The following is a 22,793-nucleotide window of genomic DNA, read 5'->3' as shown; positions in this document are numbered from 1 at the left end:
AGTGCTATAAAGCTACAGTGTTTTAAACAATATAATGCAAACCCATGAGCACACTGACAAATCAATGGGAAAACTCGACTCGGGCTGGAATACACAAGAATGTATTAATAATACAGGCTGAAATCACTTTGAATATAATCAGGGAAGGAAAGTTTTATCAACAAATAATGCTATTTAGCCATCTGAGGGAAAAAGCATGTTAAAGTCTTCTGCTACATATCAATAATAATATTTATAATTATTACCATTTATTGAGTATTACTAAGTGTTAGGCCCTGTTGAAAATACTTTACAAAAATTAGTTTAGGGCTGGGTGAGGTGGCTCATGCCTGTAATCCCAGCACTTTGTGAGGCCAACGTGGGCGGATCGCTTGAAGCCAGGAGTTCAAGACCAGGCTGCCCAACAGGTTAAACCCCATCTCTACAAACAATACAAAAATTAGCTGGGCATGGTGGCAGGCACCTGTAGTCCCAGCTACTTGGGAGGCTAAGGCACAAGAATCGCTTGAACCCAGGAGGCGGAAGTTGCAGTGAGCCGAGATTAGACAACTGCACTCCAGGCTGGGTGATGGAGTGAGACTCTGTCTCAAAAAAAAAAAAAAAAAAAAAAAAAAAAAATTAGTTTATGTAACTGTGATAGTTGGTGTGTTATCTCCACTTTACAGATAGGGAAGCTGAGGTTGAAAGAGATTAACCAAGTCAGCATGGCTACTAAGTGCTGGAGCCAGTAATCAAATGTTGGTAGTCTGCATTCTTAACCACTATACTCAAGCACGTAAAAACTCAAACCATTGTTGACGAAGAAAGTCAAACTCTGAAAAACAGTTGAAGAGATGTATTCTGAACCAAATGTGAAGATCATGACCTGTGACACAGCCTCAGGACGTCCCAAGAACCTGTGCCCAAGGTTGTTGAGTTACAGTTTAATTTTATACATTTGCGGGAGACAGAAGTTATGGGCAAAAACATAAATCCATACATGTAAGGTTTACAGTGGTTTGGCCTGGAAATGTGGGACATCTTGAAGTGGAGGGTGGGCGAGGAGGGCAGGGCGGTACCTCCAGGTCATAGGTGGATTAAAATATTTCCTGACTGGCATTTAGTTGAAAGAGTTAAGTTTTGCCTAAAGATTTGAAGTCAGCAAATGCTGACAAGAAGTGCTTGGGATTAGGATAAGGAGATTGTGGAAGCCAAGGTTCTATGTAGATGAAACCTCCAGGTAGTATGAGAATAGATGGTTAACGCCTCTTATCAGATCTTAAAAGGTGCCAGACTCTTAGTTAAATCTCTCCTGGATCAGGAAAAGACCTGGAAATGGAAGGGAATTATCTACAGAACATAAATTTTCCCCACAAGAGATGGCTATACAGGGTCATTTCAAAATAGGTCAAATAAATATATTTCGGAGTGAAATACTTCTATTTCTTTCAGGGCCTTCTCTCTGTCATGTGATGCTATACTAGAGTATGGTTGGGATTTGGTATCTAACTGCTACAGAGAGTCTGTTTTGTTGTCTTAAGATCTATTTTAATGTTAATGCTGGCCTGTTGTGCCTGAATTCCAAAGAGAGGAAAGTATGAAGAGGCAGGTCTGACATCCCCTTCCCCTCATGGCCTGAACTCGTTTTTTAGGTTTCTTTGAAATCCCCTTGGCCAAGAGAAGGGGTCCATTCAGTTATTTGAGGGGCTTAGAATTTTATTTTTTGTTTATACCATAAAGCAGTAGAAGAAAATAGACTATCTTTTTGATCTCTGGAAAGGGAAGGAAGACCCTTCTGAACTTAAAAAGAATGGTAGAAATTCTGGATAAAATTATAAATATATTTTATGATATAGTACTTTAAAACCTTCAGATTAAACATTCATAAAACTTAAAAAACAAAAAAAAAACAAGTAATAAGCTGGGGAAAATATTTGTCACTCCTCTCACAGGCCCAGGGGGCAGAGCTGGTTCCTCCTCACGTTTTTGTTCTGCCTCCTCTTTCTTCTTTGAGGGGATCTCGGAGCATCATACCCAGCTTCAATCATGCCGTGTTGAGTCGGGGAGATGGGGGAAGGTTAGGTCATAGATTCCTATGTCTAGTGTTGGGTCACCTCACCCATACCACCTCCTTTCTTCATCTCATGCATGAAGAACAAGAAATAAGATGTTCCATCACGATAAATAGTTGTGTATCAAATGAAATGTGAGTCATTCTTAGTTAAAAAGAAAGGATGGACTGAAGGAGGAAAGCGAAGGAAAAGAAAGATAAGAAACAAGGAGAAAAGAAAGAAAGAAAACATAATGCCAAGAATCTATCTCATTAAGATTTGATCTGAGTTGTAGATCAAGGAGATGAACTATTTTAAAATTCCACTCTCACAAAAAAATCAGCCTTAATCCAAAAGGTTTTTCCTTGAAAATAAACTAATCATTCTTTGTTCCCTAGACACACACTTTACTATTTTACATTTCATTTGGTATTGACTATAAGCTCCAGGACTTGTATGTAGGGAATCTATTTGACATTTCTATTTCAAAAGCTTTCACACGAGAGAATGAATCATTCACACTTAATTCCTGAAGATAAGATTCCATTTGCTTTAACTCTTCATTTGGTTGCATTATATTCTACTATAAAAAAAAATTAAAAAAAAACTTTTTCAAATAAAACAGGGAATAAAAAGAGAGTTTGGAACCTGTTGCAGTTTGTGAATCCCTGCTTTCATTTTATGAGCTGAATAAATTATGGCCCAGGACAAACAGTTCCCATGAAGTTTTTACGCAGTATTTTTAAAATATAATTATTATCTCACATTTCAGAGTTGTTTGAAAGAAAATGAGAGAACCCGTACATCCAAGTTCTATAGGATTTCTTTATTACTTCATTAATGAATGATTACAGAATGATGTAAGATCAAAGAAAAGATCTAGCTTTCTCACTATCAGCTTTTAATCTGAATAAGGGAAACAGGACTGAGAGAAAGCATGAGATTTCTGCCAGAATGGATAGGCTTTCGTTGCTAATTTCAACTATGGACTCGTCTCAGTTTAACCTTTTGAATAATTCTCCACGACTCTAGCTTCACATCCTTGATCACTTGAGAAAAAGATAAATCAGGAACTGAAGAAATTCAAAAACAAATTTTGACCCCAATCCAGCTTTCTTGGTGAAATACCTTTTAAATTCTAAGGCAGTATACTTCTATAATGAATAAACTTTTCCCAACAAAAATGAATAACCAGCCATTACCAGCTATTAAAATAGGTATTTTTACATGCTGAAAGTGACATGTTTTATATATTACTTTGAGTTTGTTTGGAGGCAAAAAAAAAAAAAAAAGCAGCAGCAGGAGGGGGATAGGAGGGATCACTGTTGCTCTTTGCTAAGTCGTGTTAAAGTGGAAGATGATGATGATGATGGAGTCAGACCAGTAAAAAGGTCTGGGTACAGATCCAACTTGTTAAAAGTTGCCTGGGGAAGAAGGCTGTAAAAAGATAAAACTCTTTTAACAACTATTCCAGAGTGATGTGTTATTAGATACTTGGAAAAGTTGCAAAGATCCATTAATAAGGCAGCTTTGTTTTATATGGCTGAAAACCTGATGTCAGTTCTTGAACCTATCATTTCAAATAATTGCTCAGTGGTCTCTGTGATATTCTCAAAGACATATCCTAACTCAAGAAACATGAAGGTGGTTTTCAGAAAAACTTCTTTGTTAGAGTTGGACTTGGTTTCTCCTTATTTTCTTGGTGTTATGGTTTTCTATTGCATCATGACAATAGTGAAGACACAGAGGAAGGGTCTGAGCCAGAAGACATGAGCGAGGAACTGGACAAAGTCCAAGGCTGGCTAAGGCAATAGGATCTTATTTGGGGGTCTGTTCACTATTGCACTGAGTTATTTGTTCTTTTTTCTTATTCTATTGTCAAGATAAAGCAATTGGTTAATTTTGCTACCCCATTTCTCTTGGATAACTACCCCAAAACTTAGCAATTCAGAACAGCAACCATTTTATCATATCTCGCCATGTTGAAGGTCAGGAATTTGGGCAATTCTTCTGCTCCTTGTCACTTCAGCTGGGGTTGGTGGACTTCAACTGACTCTGAGCTTGTTTCAGAGGTCCCACACACACATGCCTGGCACCTTAGCAAGGACAGCTGGAAGTCTGAGCTCAGCAGAGCCCATCTCCCCCTCATGTAGTCTCAGGGTCCTCGTAACGTTTTTGCTCCAGCAGGCTCAAGGCTCCTGTCAGAAGCCAGACCTGGACCTGCAAAACATCATTCTAGCCACACTCAATTGATCAAAGTAGTCACAGGTCAGCTCAATTTAAGAACTCAGCTGAAGAAGTGGTAAAGCATTTGCGGCTCTCTTTTAATTCACCATACCTGATTCTCTTCTAAATTGGAATTGGCCAAGCAGTTGCAGTGGCTCAGCCTTAGAAGGCCAAAGCAAGAGGATGGCTTGAAGTCAGGAATTGGAGACTAGCCTGGACAACATAGCGAGATCCCTGTCTCTACAAAAAATATTTTTAAAAATTAGCCTGGCATGGTGGTGGGCACCCATACTCCTAGCTACTGGGGAGCCTGAGGTAGGAGGATCCCTTAAGGGAGCACAGGTGTTTGAGGCCGCAGCTATGACTGTGCGCTGCACTTCAGCCTGGATGACAGAGTAAGACCCTGTCTCTAAAGAAGAATTCTTCCTGCTAGTATTTAGCTTCCAAACCTCCCTATGGTGTGAGAGATATAAATCATTAACAACCATTACAAATGATCAAGTTTGCTGTTAATTAAAGATGTGCAGAGGTCAAGATAGGGGTGGCACTGCACCTTGTGGAAGTGGCAAATAAGAATAAATAATAAATGCTAACACAGGCAAGCATTCATTGACAGGCACTTGGTAGAAACTTCTTTTTTAAGGCACTTCAGCCACCTATTTATTCCCTGATCCAGTAATCCTACTCAAGATAATTAATCCAGAAAAATCATTCAGAAAGAGAAAAAAATTACGTGTACAAACAAGCTTATAGGGATCTTATTGACAGCTGTGAAACACTAGAAATGATGTGAACATAGAAAAAAGATTCAGGTAAATTATATCAAAATCTTGTTATACTGTGTAGCCATTAAATTGATAAGTGCCATGCCCATGTAGAAACATATGAGAGTGTTTTTAATGTAAATTAAGCTAAAATTTAAAAATTGTGAGTCATAGGATTATAGTCTATTCAAACTATGCCTATGAGAATAAAAACAAGAAAAGAGTTAAAAAAAAAAAAAGATTTTGTTGAAGTGATCTTTTTAAGTTTTATTTTATAATGTTTTAAAGTTCTTTCAAGAATAAACATTTTTAAACTTAATGACTGTCCCAGACCACACCTTCAAGATTCAATAAACATGCATTAAATGCCTCTGGCCTTGATAACATGTAAAACTCTATTTATAGATACAGGCACTAACAAACATCTTTACATGAATAAAATATATATGTTATACTTTTATTTTGGCCTATCACATGACAGGGTACAAGGTGATATAATGGGAAAAGGCTCTACCAGGAGTTGGCAGCGCTGAGCCGTGGTCCAGACGCCCCAGGTTCACTGGAGACCAGGCAGAGGATGTGGCAAGATGCCAGTTCTCAGGTTCCCAACTGGAACATATGGGGCAGAAAGATCAGCCCATAAATCCCTCCTTTAAATTATTGAATCTAGACCTCTAAAAGTATTTGCTTTTAATCTGTGGCCTAATTCATGGCTAGCTTGAAAAATAGGAAAATGATCAGAATGTAGTGTGTTATTAGCTTTAGCCAATTAAGGTAAGGTAAGTTTACACAGTACATCTGTGTAAACACAACTCTTAGAATTATGCTGACTGATTCGTCACCGGAATTCCCTAGAGATTAAGAATTCCCTAGCCAATTAAGGTAAGGTACATGCATGGTAACATACATGAAAACGCCAACAAAAAGACACTTCATTCAACAGGTACTTATTCGGCATTTGTGGTTCTAGGTATTGTGACCAACATACAAAATGTCAGTCCTTATGAAGCTTACATGCTTTTTTTCACTTTTTTTCTTTTCTTTCTTTTTTTTTTTTTTTTTTTTTTTTTCCAGACAGGATCTTACTCTGTCGCCCAGGCTGGAGTGCAGTGCCATGATCACAGATCACTGCAGCCTCAACCTCCCTGGGCTCAGCAGATCCTCCCACCCCAGCCTCCCAAGTAGCTGGAACTATAGGCACGCACCACCATGCCTGGCTAATTTTTGTATTTTTGTAGAGATGGAATTTCACCATGTTGCCCAGGGTGTCAAGCGATCACCCCCTTCGGCCTCCCAAAGTGCTGGGATTGCAGGCATGAGGCAACGCACCCAGCTGAGAACTTATATTCTAAAGGAGAGGGGAGAGCATAGATGATAAACCAAATAAATAAATAGAGCATAGTAGTGCTTTGGGGGAAAATGAATCAGGGTGAGAGAAACAATTGTGGAGGGGGAGTTGGCAAACTTTAGGGTTTCCGGGGAAGGCTTCCGTGAAAAACTCCAAGTGAGTAAAAACCTGAAGGAAGTGAGGAAGCAGCTGTGAGGACACCTGTGGGCATTCTCACAGGGGTGGGAAGCCACTGGGGGGTTTGGAGCAGAGGGTGCTATGGTCTGACGTAACAGCCTCACTCCAGTTGCTATGTTCAGAGTAGGCTGTGGCAAAGCAAGGTGGACATAGGGAGATCAGTTAGGAAGCTATGGCCATCAACAAGGCACTGCGATAACAGGTACGATGGTGAAAAGTGGTTGCCTTTGGATATATCTTGAAGGAAGTTGTTGCAAGATTTGCTGAAGGATTGGATGTGTGGTGGAAGAGGAGTAAAATCTAACCCAGTGTTTGGGGCCAGAGATGGGAAAAACTGCAGAAAGGTTTAGTGGCAAGGAAAACAAGGGCTGATTTGGGAGTGTTAGATGCTTATTAGGTGTCCTAGTGGAGCTCGCAAGTAAGCAGTTGGAGATACAAGTCTAGAGTTAAAGGTGAGGCACCAGGCTAGAGGTATAAATTTAGGAATTACCAGTAGACGGATAGTTAAAATGATACTAAAGCCATGAGACTAGATGAGATCACCAAAGGAGAGCGCATAGATAGAAACAACATCTGAGCACTAAGCCCTCAGACAAATCCAGTGCTAAGAATTTGTGGAGAAAACAGGGTCCAGCCAGGTAAATGAGAAGGAGTGGCCAGTAAGTCAGAAGGAAAACTGGGAGACTGTGGTGAAAACCAAGTGAAGAAAGCATTTCAGAGAGGAGGGATTCTTTCTGGAACAGCAGTTGTCAGTGGTGGAATCTACACTTGCAGATTTTCCATGACAACTGAAGATGTCATAGATATACAGAGAGAGATGTATATACATACTGACTAGATAGAAGGCTGTTTATAATCGCATCTCATAAGAAAAGCATATTTGTGTGTCAGTGTGTTGTGCCATTATATTCCAAATAGAAATCAGTTTTGAAACATCCAGTGTTTCATGGTTTCCATACCTTTCCCCACCTTCATGATCACAAATGATTGTTTCTAATTGCTCTTATGGTCGTTTTCCCCTTATCTCATGGAGATGTTATCAAGATCTGTGTGATTATAAATGGAAAATATTCTAATTCTCAGCGAGTGGGTTAATGAAGGAGCAGACTGATCGTGAATTATTTGCTAAACTAGACTCTAAAAATGACTTCTACTTATTTGTGAATGTTGCATTTACATTGGATTATGGATGTGTAATATTCTGGGAACTCATGGCACTTTATAAAAATGAAGCTGGTCTGTGAATATGTTCACCATAAGAACATGTTGACCACATTTTATTCCTTAAGCCACTTTCACCCCAAATCCTGGCAGGGAAATCAGGCTTTCGTACTCTCTATTGAAATAGGGTGTTTTATTTAAATCACCTTCCCTGGTAAACAACCTGAGAGAAGGGAAGAAAAAATAGATGTAACTCCGTTGACAGCCTTGGGATATAGACATCCCGTCTCCATTCCTCTTAGCTTTTACTGGGTATCAGGCTGCCAGTTTAATAAGGGAACAAAGAAAAATAAACAACGATTTTTATCCCACTGGACAATTTATGGAAATAACCATAAATTTTAAAATTCAGTCTTGGTTAGATCATAAAAGGATTTTCTTGGTCTGTTTGCATAGCTGTATTTTATCCCATTTTGAAATAATCTGGACTTTTTTGAGATTTTTATTGTACACAAATCTTATTTACCCTAAAAATCTTTTATAAAACATTTCTCCAGCAAATTGTGCTCTACAGTATGCCATGTGGCATCATCATAAAATACACAAATCTGTACATGCTCATCTCTAGGGAATTCTGGTGAAGAATCAAGTCAGCATAATTCTAAGAGTTGTGTTTTCACGCATGTACTGTGTAACTGTACTGAGACAGTACACTAAATGTAACTGATGGGGCTCGTCTTGGTGGATATGGGTAGCTTGTATATTGCCTTGGCTTTATTGATTAATCTTCTACATTACTTTGTATGTGCTGCAAAACCCATGAGCACCTGTCTCCAATGCATTTGGTCTGTTTCACAGCCTTCTTCTGGCACTATCTAATGAAAACTATAAAAAGAAAATGTTTCTTTTCCACTACGGCAGCAACAAAAATTTCAGGAATGAGGCCACAAAAATACCATACCATGTCACAGGCCTCTTCTTAATAGTAAGTCTAAAAGCAGTTAGCATCAGACCATCATATCAGGTCGAAGAGCATAGAATTTCTAAACCAAACCTTCCTTAGACATAACATTTAAATGTGATTATCATCATTAAAATAGTGAAGTAAAAAATAAGGTGAGCATAATTTCTTATTACCAGATAGTTTTTTGACTGACATAATTGTTCAGTCACATTTATGTTGTATACTCTGTATGAACCATTCTTTTCTGTTAGATTGTAAACCCTAAAGGTTAGGAACCAAAGTATTTTTAAATAAGTTTTATCTACTCTAGCACAGGGCCATAATGGGAGTGATATAGTCCCTCTTTAACATTTACCACAAATAGGTATTTACTAAAACTGCCACCTGGTACAAGCCCACTGTGCTCACATTTTGGGGGTGAAAGAAGGGAGGAAACAATGGAATATCTGTGGTTATTATTCACTCAAGGACATCTAGGCCCACTTCATAAATAATGCTTTAAGGTTTCTTTTTTTATTTTATAAAGAGGAATAAGATATGACTATAACAAGTATGAGCAGCTTTCATGATCCCTCCCATCCATCCAATTTCTCCCCCAGCTTAAAAGACATAGGCACAACTGTCTGTTACTGCCACATTCTAAACTCTCTTAAGATTTCACTAGACCAAATGAAGACCTCAGACTCAGGCCTGCCAGGCAATTGATTTCCAAATGGGTGGAACTCTTAAAAGCCCCATTTGTGGCCAGGTGTGGTGGCTCATGCCTGTAAACCCAACACTTTGGGAGGCTGAGGCGGGCAGATCACAAGGTTAGGAGATCGAGACCATCCTAGCTGACACGGTGAAAGCCCATCTCGACTAAAAATACAAAAAAAAAATTAGCCGGGTGTGGCGGCAGGTGCCTGTAGTCCCAGCTACTCGGGAGGCCGAGGGGGCAGAATGGCATGAACCTGGGAGGCGGAGCTTGCAGTGAGCTGAGATCCCACCACTGAACTCCAGCCTGGCAGCCTGGGCGACAGAGCGAGACTCCGTCTCAAAAAAAAAAAAAAAAAAAAGCCCCACTTGGTTTTCATATCAAGACTCAGAAAATTCCTAAAAAGCCAATTACTGGTATTGGCAATGGGGAGGAGCTTCCCAGCACTTACAATTTTTGTTTAATTGAAATACATTTAAAAGTTCCTAACAACTTGGTTCCATTACCGTTTCTTTCAGGTACAGAGCAGTTGCCTCCTGGAGTCGTGTTCAGGGAATTGGGATTCCTTTGGTAACTGCCATTGAAATTGTCTCCATCTGGATCCTGTCCTTCATCCTGGCCATTCCTGAAGCGATTGGCTTCGTCATGGTACCCTTTGAATATAGGGGTGAACAGCATAAAACCTGTATGCTCAATGCTACGTCAAAATTCATGGAGGTACTAAACGTTTAAAATGAATTAACTGGGGAAGGGAGGAGGTCCTCCGTTAGACTTCACCATCTTGAGACTTGATGACATCACCACAATGCCAAGTGTGGTTTATTCTGTCAAATATTCCTCAGTTGCCTGAAAAGTAGTTAAACCTGTGTCTAGATTCTTGAATAGAACAGTTATTTTGGCTTTCACTCTTGTATTATACCACAATGGTAGACACATCTGTTATTCTGCACCAAACCACTAAGAATACCAAAGCAAATTTACTAAGAAAGAGGGACTAGGGGTGGGTGTGTGTGTGTGTGTGTGTGTGTGTGTGTGTACATATGATATTTGTTTTTGTAATAATGAATACAACACAACAATTTCCATCTGGAAGACATACTGATGTTTATCTTATGTCACTTAGGGAGAAGCATATTTCTCACATTCTTTAAAGATGAATTTACTAATTCAAAGTAGAGAGTAGTACTTACATGTACTTATATTAGAATGGTTTCTATGTCTAATATACAAATAATACAAAATTGTAGAACTTTTAAAAGAATATTTTGGTTTAACAAATTCGGGTTTTTTTTTTAATACACCTGACCATATTAATGTTTTTCTGAAAAGCTTAATCACATGACTGAGTGTTTTGGGAAACCTATTTAAAATGCATCTTTTCTTTGCAAAACTAGTTACATGTGGATGAGGAGGAAAACCAAAGGGATAACTATTTCTCTTTTTTTTTTTTTTTTTTTTTTTTTTTTTTGAGACGGAGTCTGGCTCTGTCAACTATTTCTCTTAAATCAGCGTAATTTAGTGCTTTGATGTAAGTTTCATGTAGCTCACATTCCACATGTAATTATTTACAGACATCTCAAAGTATGCTTTCCCAACTTGGAAAATTCACAGAATTCGTGGTTTTACAGTTGACCAGTTATCCTGCTTGGAAACTCTTGTTTTAAAATTAAAAGTGCTCATGAAAACTGCCAGACCAACAACTTAAAATTGAAGTTTCTTATTGGGTCAGTCTTCAAAGTGAAAAACAAAGCAGACAGTAGGAGATTGTCAGAATTTGGGCAGTGTGAATAAGCAATCTAGATATTCCAGACGCAAACATTAGAGAAAAGAGGTTCACTATAAGAAGAAGCTTACTAATCCTTAGAGCCGGACAAAACGAAATGGGCTGTTTCTTAAAGACGGAGTCTCCTTTCTAGACATGTTCAAGTAAAGGGTAGCCACCCTTCAGGCATGGGTGGGCTAGATGGTTGTAGTAAAGGGTATGAGTTGAACAGATAGTTTTTTAGAGTTCATTCCAAGTCTGAAGTCCTGTTCTTTTTTCCTAAATTTATTTCCCCTCTTTTTTCTGTTCTTGCTCTTCAACTTTACCCTAGACTGATGAGAGGCCCCTCTCTACCCATGTGGATGACATCAGTTCCAAAGAGATGTATTACCCGCTTCTCTGTGGGCCTTTGCCATGGAGGGGGCAGGGGACTCCATTCAGCACTCTCAAGGGTCAGCCTCCAGACCCTCTGCAGCTGCTTCTGGGTCATTCATACCCAGTCAGCAAGTGCACCAGGAAAAAGAGGATACAAAAGAAGGGAGAACGGGTGCTCAAAGGAGTGTTCGTGTTGCACTTCAAAAAAAAAGAGAGAGAGAGAGTGCTTCTGACTTTTTATAAGTTCAGGACTGAAATCTTTCTACAGTGTGTTGGGAACAGGGAAATGTTTGTGTAAGCAGTTTAGAATAAACCAACTCCTTTGGGAGTTTGCATTTAACCTGAGGATAGAATTCAGGGATCTGTGAACTTGGTTGGAAAAGAAACAACATGTTTATTTTCACTAACTTCTAACTGAATTTATCATTTCCTTCCATTATGAATGTACCCAACAAATCACCATAGTGTTTAACAGTATCATGACTTTTTCAGTAATAAAAATAGCAGATATTTTCATACCATGTAACACTTGTGTAATCTCAAAATATTATTTATGCTCATCAGAACTTCAATACTTCAATAGTTCGGTAGTTATTAGAACCATCATTAGGTTTGTTATTTGTGAATAAACACAATATTACTATATCAAAATTTAATTTCTAATATTTTGATAGCTGTGCGTTAATGTAATTGGTTTCCATTGCAATCTTATGTATTTTATTTTATGCATGTAAAATTATTGTTCTCAGAAGGCATTATAGTCTTTACCAGACTTCCAAAAGGGTCTGTGGCATAAAAATAGTCAAGAACTCCTCCCCCAAATTTTTTGTCTTTGGGAACCATTTTTAGATTATTTTAATAGACATGTTATAAGTGCAGCCCACTTAGCCTCTTTCTATATTCAGAAACTGTCGCATTTTTTACAGAGCAGCATGATTTTTTTTTTTTTTACTGTGGGAACTGCATTGTCCTTAGTAAATTAACAATCTGAAGAAGCATTATAAGGAAAGAAAAAGCATTTCTTCCCAAGTTGGTGATTAATTTCATGGGAAGAAGAATTTAGATATCATTTTTCATTTTCCATTTTTATAGGGTATTAAGTTTTCTTCTTTAAGCAGACATAAAACTTAATAACCTTAGTATTTATAAATCCCACCCGGTTAGATAATACCAGATATGCCCCAGTTGAGATATGCTGCTTCAATCGTTTCCAGGTGGTAAGTATTAAAGGAGGGAGAAGAGTATAGTTATTGATGTTCAAAGTGGCTGGCTTTGAGGTCACATAGCAGGCATACCAGGCAGAGGGTTAACCCCTATTAACCAAAGCTACACAGACAAGCCATTCATAACCTTCACTGTTTCAGGTTAAATACACTTTCACCACAATAGTCAAAAGTAAAGCAGGCGCTAACAAAATGTTGAGGTTCATCAAGAAATAAAGATAAATCTATATATTCTTTTGTCTCAAAATCATGTTTTATGAGCTTTAGAAGGACATTATTTTTATTGATTAGGGCTCTTCCATTGTGTAGTTGAAACCATCCATCTACGAAAATATCCTTGTCAAGATAATTTTTGTAAGTGCAGTTTCTTTATGTGTTGTTTAAAGCCAGGATAATTTCTGAAGTTTCCAATTTAATTGAGTTTTGAGGACCACTCCCAAACCCATTACTGCAACCAGAGAGCATGATTTTAAAGACATATCTGCAAGTTTAAAGACCTTAAAGCTACCAGAGGCACAGCACAGTTAATTTACATGACTCTGCTCCTCTTTTTCTCTTTTTTTTTTTTTTTCACTTTGAAGTTCTACCAAGATGTAAAGGACTGGTGGCTCTTTGGGTTCTATTTCTGTATGCCCTTGGTGTGCACTGCGATCTTCTACACCCTCATGACTTGTGAGATGTTGAACAGAAGGAATGGCAGCTTGAGAATTGCCCTCAGTGAACATCTTAAGCAGGTAAATCCCATAACATCATGAAAATCTGGCCAGGACTGGTTAGTCCTTAACAACAGCAGGCCTGCAAATACCATCTTTAGTAGAATTAGCTTGATTTCCTAAAATAAAAATACTATCTTGTAACTGTTTTCTTTATGGTAATAGTGTTAGAAATTTATTTTGTAAAATGGGAAGCCTGCTTGTGAAACAAGTGGTCCTGAAGGCTGGGCCCAGAGAGAGAAGAACTATCCCTCTATTTTGCCAAGAGTATACTGAGCATGTGTGTATGTGAGTTCATGCATTGAATTGGGCTTGGAACTGTACCAGGACACAAAGAAGCATATGACTTTCTCCCCATGCAGATTTACAGTCTCGTTGTAGAAATAAAATACACATGCAAAACAACTTGAAAATAGAATCACAGGTGTGGTAAAAGTAGCCTGTGCTATGGAAAGCCAGGAAGGGTATGAGACAGAGTCATGGGGAAGCTGTTCATGAACCAGACCTTGGAGGCTAAATGGGATTTGATGGGGAAGAAGTTGACAGAAAGCATTTCAGGTGGAAGAACAGGAGTCTAGTTAGAATGTGGAATAGGAACCATGCATTTGGGGAATGGGAAAAAGGAGATGAACCTCTCCAGAGCAATGTCTAATGTGAGACTTATGCTAGGAAATAGGATCATGTACATTAGAAGAGGTAAAATGTTGGAAGACCCAAAGTTCTAGAAGGAATTTGAACATATCAACAGGAGGCTAACATTGGTCCCTCCTGGGTGAAATTGGAACAGATAAGATAAAGCTGTGGGCTTTCAAGGGCAAAACTAGACTCATACTTGGCTCTCTGACCTTGGGCAAATTGCTTAATCTCTCTGAACATCTAGTTTCTCATAATATGTATGTAATAATACATCATGGGGATTACCTGAGACATGTAAGGTACCTAACAGTACCCAGCTCCTACTAGGTATTAAACATATGTTAATTTACATTAATTCTAAGAGTAAACCTAGGACTTCAGGTAAGTTCTCTGTTGCAACAGAAAAGTATATAATGATGGTCAACTACACCAAAAGTTAATGTAAGTTGTTGATGGAGTCTGTAAATCTGTCCTATATAATTACCATGTGCAAGCATCGTTCCTCATCAGCAACTCTTTTGAACTACTATACTGATTTTTCTGAGCTTCAGCTTTTCATCTGTAAATTGAGCATAATATTTGAATCAATAGTATTATGAGAATCAAAAGGATGAATGTGTGTGCATGTACTTTATAAAATCTAACATGCCATACAAATGGTAGCTATTATCTTTCATTGACATTTAGCAGGAAGATTACATTGAGAAACCTTAGTATGACTTTGCTCAGGCATGAAAGTTTCAAATACTCCAGTTGCTTAATATGTTTACAATTATTTCCTCTCATCCTTGGAATGGAGGTAGTTAGAATGGGTTTGTGAAAAACAGTGTTTTAAAATACAGATTTTTACATTCGTGCCATGATTGAGACTGTTTAAGCTATGAGTGGTATTTGCTGTGGAAATAATTAAATAAGGTTTAGGAACAGTTGTCATATGCTGTTTCATGTTTACATAGCATTTTTTAAGTTTTTAAAGTGCATGTCCATTTCCATGTCTTTTTCTTATTTGATTCCTCCAAGCGCCCCGTGAGACTGGTAGGATATATATTCTTTATTATACAGGTGATTAAGAGGTTTGCTCAACTGAATGGAGATTAGAACCCAAGATTTTGCCCTCATGCAGTTAAAGTTCCTTTTGGTGCCCCTCAAAGCTGTAGCAAATCCTAAGAACAGAAGAGCAAGGGTAACTGGAGGTCCTGCAGATGGGACTGTGGGAGAATCAGCATAGAGCACAAAGCCTTGCCATCTTGACTAATACTCTGGGGGGCTCATAGTTTTGCTTCTTACTTGGTTGTCTCTAATTTCTCCTCATATGATGACAGTTTTATCAATCAGGGGTTGTGTTTAGATGCTGAGAACACAAAACCCAAAATAACAGTTGACCAAGAAGGAGTTTATCTTTCTCCCATAGCAAAAAGTTCAGACATCAAGATTTAGTGGTCAAGCCAACTTAGAAGCCAGGTATCTACTGTTTTGCTGATCTTTCCTTCAGTCTGAGAAGACAGTAGCAGCAGCTCTACTTTTATATCTGATTTCCAAGCAGCAAGAGGGGAAGAACAGAAAACAACACATCGTGGGTGTGCATCAAAGGAGTGTCCCTATATTTCTCGGTAGCTTTTCCAGAAACCCGTGCACTGGTTTCTATTTCATCTAATGAGTCAAAACTGTGCCAAATGGGCATGTAGATAATTAGGCCAGGTTCCCCAGCTGCCTTAACAAATCAAGACCTGAGTGATGGTAAGGAAGACAGGAGACTGGATATTGGTTAAGCAAATATCAGACTATCATGGCAGTGTACTAATACTACTACCTTTTAAAAGCGTTATCCTCTTTGAATATGCACTCAAGAAAGGTAACCTCTCCCCTAATACACTGCTTTTCTATTTTTCTGGGCACACCGTCTTTCTGGACACACAAAATGACCCTTTAAAAAGAGCCCCCATTCCGGAAGATTTGAATATTTTATTTCTTCCCTCAATCATTACTCCGAAGCCATATCCCAGCTAGCCCAATGACTATGAGAGGTTAAAGAACTCCCAATTCTTTGAGCTAGATTAGCGAGTTATCAAAACTGCCCCAGAATATTTTTGAATGGCTCAGCCAATCATGTGAGTCTATTATAGGCTTCCCAGACTTAATGTTATATGTTTCAGGTTGAGCCAGCATTACCCTTCCAGGCGCTGTTTTTAATCAGTTTTATTTGGACATTAGCTGATCCCAGTTACAGACAAATTGCATTTTGTGTTCCTAGTCAGGAACACAAATGCATGAAATATAATACTCAAATAATGCACGCCAATGAATAGTTGCAGATAATTCCTAATTTATAGTTTTTCTGATCCTGAGCAGACTCAAAGGCATGCAAACCTTCCATGAAGTCAGTCCAAGGTCAGCATGTTCCAGATTTTCTAGTCCTCACTGCTGATAATCCTTTACCCTCATCCTTCTGCTTGCAAACAATATATAATATTTTTATATGTCATTAAGAAACTGCATGTCATTAGGAAAAGAATTTAAAGAGCAAAAAGTCCCAATAGTAACTGTGTTCAGGATCAGGAAAAGGAAAAAACATAGTGCTATGACTTTTCCTTTTCTGCTCCCCACTCCTATTTTGTTTTCCCAAGGTCTTTGTTGATTTGTCCATGCATGATCATGTGATGTTCAGTCTCCTTGCCTGCCATGCCATCATTAATGCTAATTAGTTACCTGTTATTAAGAGCCATTAGCTAACCCTTTCCCCCATGCAGTCACACCCCACCCCCTTACACACACACACAGGCAGACTCAGCCACCTACACACACACAGCCGCAGACTCAGCTGGCTCCCCTCCAGCCGGTTTCCACCTCTCTCCTGGCATATAACCTCTGTCCTGGCCCTAATAACCAACCTGAGGTCCCCATCCTTCCTGGAAGCTGCCCAGAAGCATCATTAGCAATTCCTTGGTTAGAACGCTGACCTTAGAATCTTGAAGAGGTAGAGGAACTGTAAGCCAGGCTGTTCTCCTGGCTCTTCTTTGAATTATTCTTTCCCTGTTGTCTGCTACTTCCTGGTACTGTAGTTCTTGCATCTAGTATAAAAACACTAAATTTGTTGTCCTTTTTTTTTTTTCTCACTTTCCTTTAGCGTCGAGAAGTGGCAAAAACAGTTTTCTGCTTGGTCGTAATTTTTGCTCTGTGCTGGTTCCCTCTTCATTTAAGCCGTATATTGAAGAAAACCGTGTATAATGAGATGGACAAGAACCGATGTGAATTACTTAGGTACGAGCCTATGTACTCGCTAGAAAATTGGAGTTTCTCAGATTTTAATTTGTAATACTTTTACAAAACCAGCTACTCTACATGCCCATTAGCCCTGAAAATTAAAAGTGCAAAGCTGATTTGTGCAAGCCACGTCTGTTATCTTGCCACTCCCCTCCTGAGGCTGTGCATAAGGGTTTGAGCTAACCAAGTAGTGATGTATCTGTAACTGTCCTGCAAAACTGAAACTGCCATTTAAACAGGCACTTTTTACAAAATTCTAACTGCCACCCACAAGAAATGGCTTCTGGGCAAGAAAAATGCTTATTCTAGGAATAAATGCTAGTTAGCAGATTTTAAAACAATATTTTCTAATTATTCTGCACCATTTTCTTTTGCTGTAGTTTCTTGCTGCTCATGGATTACATCGGTATTAACTTGGCAACCATGAATTCATGTATAAACCCCATAGCTCTGTATTTTGTGAGCAAGAAATTTAAAAATTGTTTCCAGGTAAGATGATTTTTCAAGTATTTTTTGAAGACAACAAAATGAGTATATTAAACAGTCAACAGACACAGCCAATTCCAACTGTAATAGTACTTTGATCAGCTGTACTCCTTTTTAGCAGTGAAGTGAAAATCATGTTTTATTACCCAGAAAGAGAGTCAGATTGTCGGCATAACAGAAAAGCAGTTCCTATTTAGACAACCACAGACAAAGAGGTTAAAATCAAAAGGACTAAATCACATGCCAATTTAGAACCCTCCTTTTAGAGAGTAACGTTTCAATGTATGCTCCCGGCCACACAGCGTACATAAGACCTATTCGTACCTTATATTGTCTTAGACTTGAACCAAAGTCTCGACAAAATATAAACTCTATTGTTAAGAAAGCTCTCACTGATTAGACCATCCTGGCCAACATGGTGAAATCCTGCCTCTACTAAAAATACAAAAATTAGACGGGCGTGGTGGCAGGCACCTGTAGTCCCAGCTACTCGGGGGGCTGAGGCAGGAGAATGGCGTGAACCCGGGAGGCAGAGCTTGCAGTGAACCGAGATCGTGCCACTGCACTCCAGCCTGGGCGACAGAGCAAGACTCCGTCTCAGAAAAAAAAAAAAGAAAGCTCTCACTAAATGCTATTTAATTGTGTACTTAGTAATAGACTCTTCAAGGAAAGTAAATGCTTATTGCTGTGGGAATCTGAGCAAATATAATTTTATTCAAAATCAATTTCCTTCTGCTTTCAAACCTCCAGCCAGCTCAGCCACCCAAGTCCTTCAGAAGCTCCAAGCCTGTCTTATTGATGTGTCATTTTCTGGTTCCTGAAATGATTTGAGCATAGGCTTAATCCTCACTGGATTCTGTTATCTTGGACCAGGCTGTTTAACTTTAGTTTACAGTACATATGAGGCAGAGTAGGGTAGAGGTCAAGAATGCAGGCTCTGGAAGCAAAGAGCCGCGATGGACATCACAGCCCTGTACTTGCTAACTGTCTACCCCAGGTCTGGTTAGTGCCTCTCCTGCTTTTTCAGTTTCCTCACCTATAAAATTGGATAATCACAGTATCTCTCTCATAAGAAGGGTAATATATGTAAAATGCTCGAAATAATAAGTGCTCAATATGAGTTGATTACTATTAGGGACAGAGTAGAGAGGAAAAACACAGTAACCGCCTGCATGGCACTCACAGTCTAAACAAAGCAGACATATATTAACCAAGGAATCACACAAACAGATGACACTCGGTATGGAAGTTTGGGGCCATATTTCTGAGGTCTTCTTGGAAATGTTTGCCCGTCACAAAACACTGTGCCCAAAATGGACTGACTAAACTTGCAGGTTAAAACTAGTACATTATGTAAGCTGAAATTAATTATTACTTACTCATTAATTTACATATTCACTGGGGGAGGGAAAATCAAGGTAAAAATTATCAGAAATGAATCCCACTATTTGATGAATCTTCCTAAAAAGGCAGCATACCCAAGAGAAAGAGCCCAAATCTAGAGAGTCCTGAGTTCTAATTCCACTTCTGCCTCTCATTATCCTCTCTGGACCTCACTGTCCTCATTCATAAAATGGGGGAATAGCATAAAATGGGGGAACATCCAAGGTTGTTGTGAGGATCTGATGAGGCACCTGGTGCAGAGAGCCACACAGGTGGTGCACACTGAAGAAATACTAGGACCCCCCGCCGACCCAGCCCTACCCATGCCTGCCTCAAGCTGTGGAGAGCCCTCCCTCTCACTAGCACTGCCTTCCCTTTCTCTTGCACTTGGTAATAAAATGAGAAACAAGGGTTCTATTTCTCTGCACCGGAATGGATAGTATAACTCCTGCCTGGTGATAACAGGCTCTCCACTCCAGGTTACTGTCAAGGTTCACGTCCCTCGAATGTGAATGGACATTTGCCCCTCCTTAGCGTGGCCCGAGGCCGCTGTGTTTGGCTGGGAATGGGCTGGTAGCTTGCCTTACTTCGAGTCTGTTGCTTCCCCCAGTCATGCCTCTGCTGCTGCTGTTACCAGTCCAAAAGTCTGATGACCTCGGTCCCCATGAACGGAACAAGCATCCAGTGGAAGAACCACGAACAAAACAACCACAACACAGACCGGAGCAGCCACAAGGACAGCATGAACTGACCACCCTGCGAAGCACTCCTGGGTACTCCCATAATCCTCTGGGAGAAAAAAATCACAAGGCAACTGTGACTCCGGAAATCTCTTCTCTGATCCTTCTTCCTTAACTCACTCCCACACCCAAGAAGAAATGCTTTCCAAAACCGCAAGGGTAGACCGGTTTAGCCACCCACGACATCTACCAATCGTACTTCTTTAATTAATCTGATTTACATATTCCACATGTTGTATTCAGCACTAAAAAATGGTGGGAGCTGGGAGAGAATGAAGACTGTTCAATGAAACCAGAAGGATATTTACTACTTTTGCATGAAAATAGAGCTTTCAAGTACATGGGTAGCTTTTATGGCAGTTCTGGTGAATGTTCAGTGGGAACTGGTCACCATGAAACTTTAGAAATTATGACAAGATTTTCTACTTTTTTTAACTGATTTTTTGTCCTTCAGCCAAACACAATATGGGCTCAAGTTACTTTTATTTGAAATGTCATTTGGTGCCAGTATTTTTTAACTGCATAATAGCCTAACATGACTATTTGAACTTACTTACACATAGTTTGCAAAAAAAAAAGACAAAAATAGTATTCAGGTGAGCAATTAGGTTAGTATTTTCTATGTCACTGTTTATTTTTTTAAAACACAAATTCTAAAGCTACAACAAATACTACAGGCCCTTAAAGCACAGTCTGATGATACATTTGGCAGTTTAATAGATGTTACTCAAAGAATTTTTTTTTAAACTGTATTTTCTTTTTTAAATGGTGTTTGATTACAAGAGATCTTGAGCATGTTTTGTATGTTAAATTCAAAAGTAATGCTTCAATCAGATAGTTCTTTTTCACAAGTTCAATCTGTTTTTCATGTAAATTTTGTATGAAACATCAATGTCAAGTACCAAAATTTTAATGTGTGTCATTAACTCTACCTGAGACTTTCAGTGCACTGTATATAGAAGTCTAAAGCACACCTAGGAGGAAAAGATTGAATTTTTCAGATGATTTGGAAATTTTCATTCCGGTATTTTTAATAGTGACATATATATGTATATACATATCACCTCCTATTCTCTTAATTTTTCTTAAAATGTTAACTGGCAGTAAGCCTTTTTTGGTCATTCCCTTTTCCATGCAGGAAACATAATTTTGAAGTGGCCAGATGAGTTTATCGTGTCAGTGAAAAATAATTACCCCCAACTGCCACCAGAACTTAACGATTCTTCACTTCTCGGGGTTTTCAGTATGAACCTAAATCCCTACCCCAATGTCTCCCTCCCACACTGCCACCATTTCAAAGGGCCCACAGTGACTTTTGCCGGGCATTTTCCCAGATGTTTACAGACTGTGAAGTACAGCAGAAAATCTTTTACTCGTGTGTGTGTATATATATAAACAATTGTAAATTTCTTTTAGCCCATTTTTCTAGACTGTCTCTGTGGAATGTATTGTGTGTGTGATATATGTATGTGTGTGATGGTATGTATGGATTTAATCTAATCTAATAATTGTGCCCCGCAGTTGTGCCAAAGTGCATAGTCTGAGTAAAATCTAGGTGACTGTTCATCATGACAACCTGCCTCAGTCCATTTTAACCTGTAACAATCTTCTGCATTCATAAATCTTGTAACCATGTTACCATTACAAATGGGATAGAAGAGGCAGTGGGAAAGCAGATGAGCTGTGGACTAGCAATATAGGTTTTTGTTTGGTTGGTTTGTTTGATAAAGCAGTATTTGGGGTCGTATTGTTTCCTGTGCTGGAGCAAAAGTCATTACACTTTGAAGTATTATATTGTTCTTATCCTCAACTCAATGTGGTGATAAAATTGCCAGGTTGTCTGATGTTTCTTTCAGACTTCACCAGACAGATTGCTAACAATAGATTAGGTAAGATAATTTGTTGGGCCATATTTTAGGACAGGCATAGATAAAATAACATCAGGTTCCAGTTGCTTGAATTGCAAAGCTGAGAAGTACTGCCCCTTTGTGTGTTAGCAGTCAAATCTATTATTCCACTGGCACATCATATGCAGTGATATATGCCTATAATATAAGCCATAGGTTCACACCATTTTGTTTAGACAATTATCTTTCTTTCAAGATGCTTTGTTTCTTTCATATGAAAAAAATGCATTTTATAAATTCAGAAAGTCATAGATTTCTGAAGGCTTCGATGTACATTTTATTTATGGACTGGTAAGTAACTGTGGTTTACTAGTAGGACTATTTCCAATTTCTACCTTTAAGACATCTTTTCAACAAGTAACTTTGTAGAAATGAGCCAGAAGCCAAGGCCCTGAGTTGGCAGTGGCCCATAAGTATAAAAGTTTACAGAAACCTTGCAAGTGTCTCTTCATTTTTACATAGTTTTCCATAGAAAATGTTTGTTACATAATGCCTGTTGCAAACCTCTCCTTAGTAATATCCTAGAAAGCAATTTACTATCAATCAGGTACTTCCTACCTCTATTCTCAACGAACCTATGTTGTTGTACTGAGCATTTAACTCAGTCATTCATTCCTTCATTTACCTTTCCAGTAAGTTTAATTGGGCTTCTACTATGCACCAGGCATTCTTCCAGATATTGGGGACATAGTAAACAAAACAGGCAAAGTCCCTGATCCCAAGGAGCTTGCATTCTAGGTAATAAACAATTACAGTCAATAAGCAATATGTCAGGTAGATACCTGGAGGAAGAGATTCATATATATCCAACTGTTTATTTGACATCCACAGTTGGATGGCTAGTACACCATATATCCGAAATGAAGCTCCTGATATCTTCCAGCCTGCACTGCCTAATATTCCTTTGCTCAGTTATAGACAGTCACATTTTTTAGGAGTTGTT

At 38.8% G+C, this 22,793-nt stretch overlaps 1 protein-coding gene across 1 annotated transcript in view; it reads left to right on the top strand.

Moving 5' to 3' along the window:
• EDNRA (endothelin receptor type A) overlaps positions 1–22,287 on the top strand; it is a 63,895-nt gene extending 41,608 nt beyond the window's left edge. Inside the window, exons 4-8 of the mRNA XM_050791863.1 lie at positions 9,883–10,081; positions 13,306–13,458; positions 17,198–17,331; positions 17,715–17,823; positions 19,814–22,287. Of these exons, the coding sequence (XP_050647820.1) occupies positions 9,883–10,081; positions 13,306–13,458; positions 17,198–17,331; positions 17,715–17,823; positions 19,814–19,954 (736 nt within the window). The 3' untranslated portion in view covers positions 19,955–22,287. The remainder of the gene's footprint in view (positions 1–9,882; positions 10,082–13,305; positions 13,459–17,197; positions 17,332–17,714; positions 17,824–19,813) is intronic.
• The last annotated feature ends 506 nt before the right edge of the window (positions 22,288–22,793 follow it).

Source organism: Macaca thibetana, chromosome 5 (assembly GCF_024542745.1).
Source record: "Macaca thibetana thibetana isolate TM-01 chromosome 5, ASM2454274v1, whole genome shotgun sequence".
Taxonomy (NCBI): Eukaryota; Metazoa; Chordata; class Mammalia; order Primates; family Cercopithecidae; genus Macaca; species Macaca thibetana.
The sequence above is the reverse complement of the archived record's forward strand: the minus strand, read 5'-3'. Positions and strand labels throughout refer to the sequence as shown.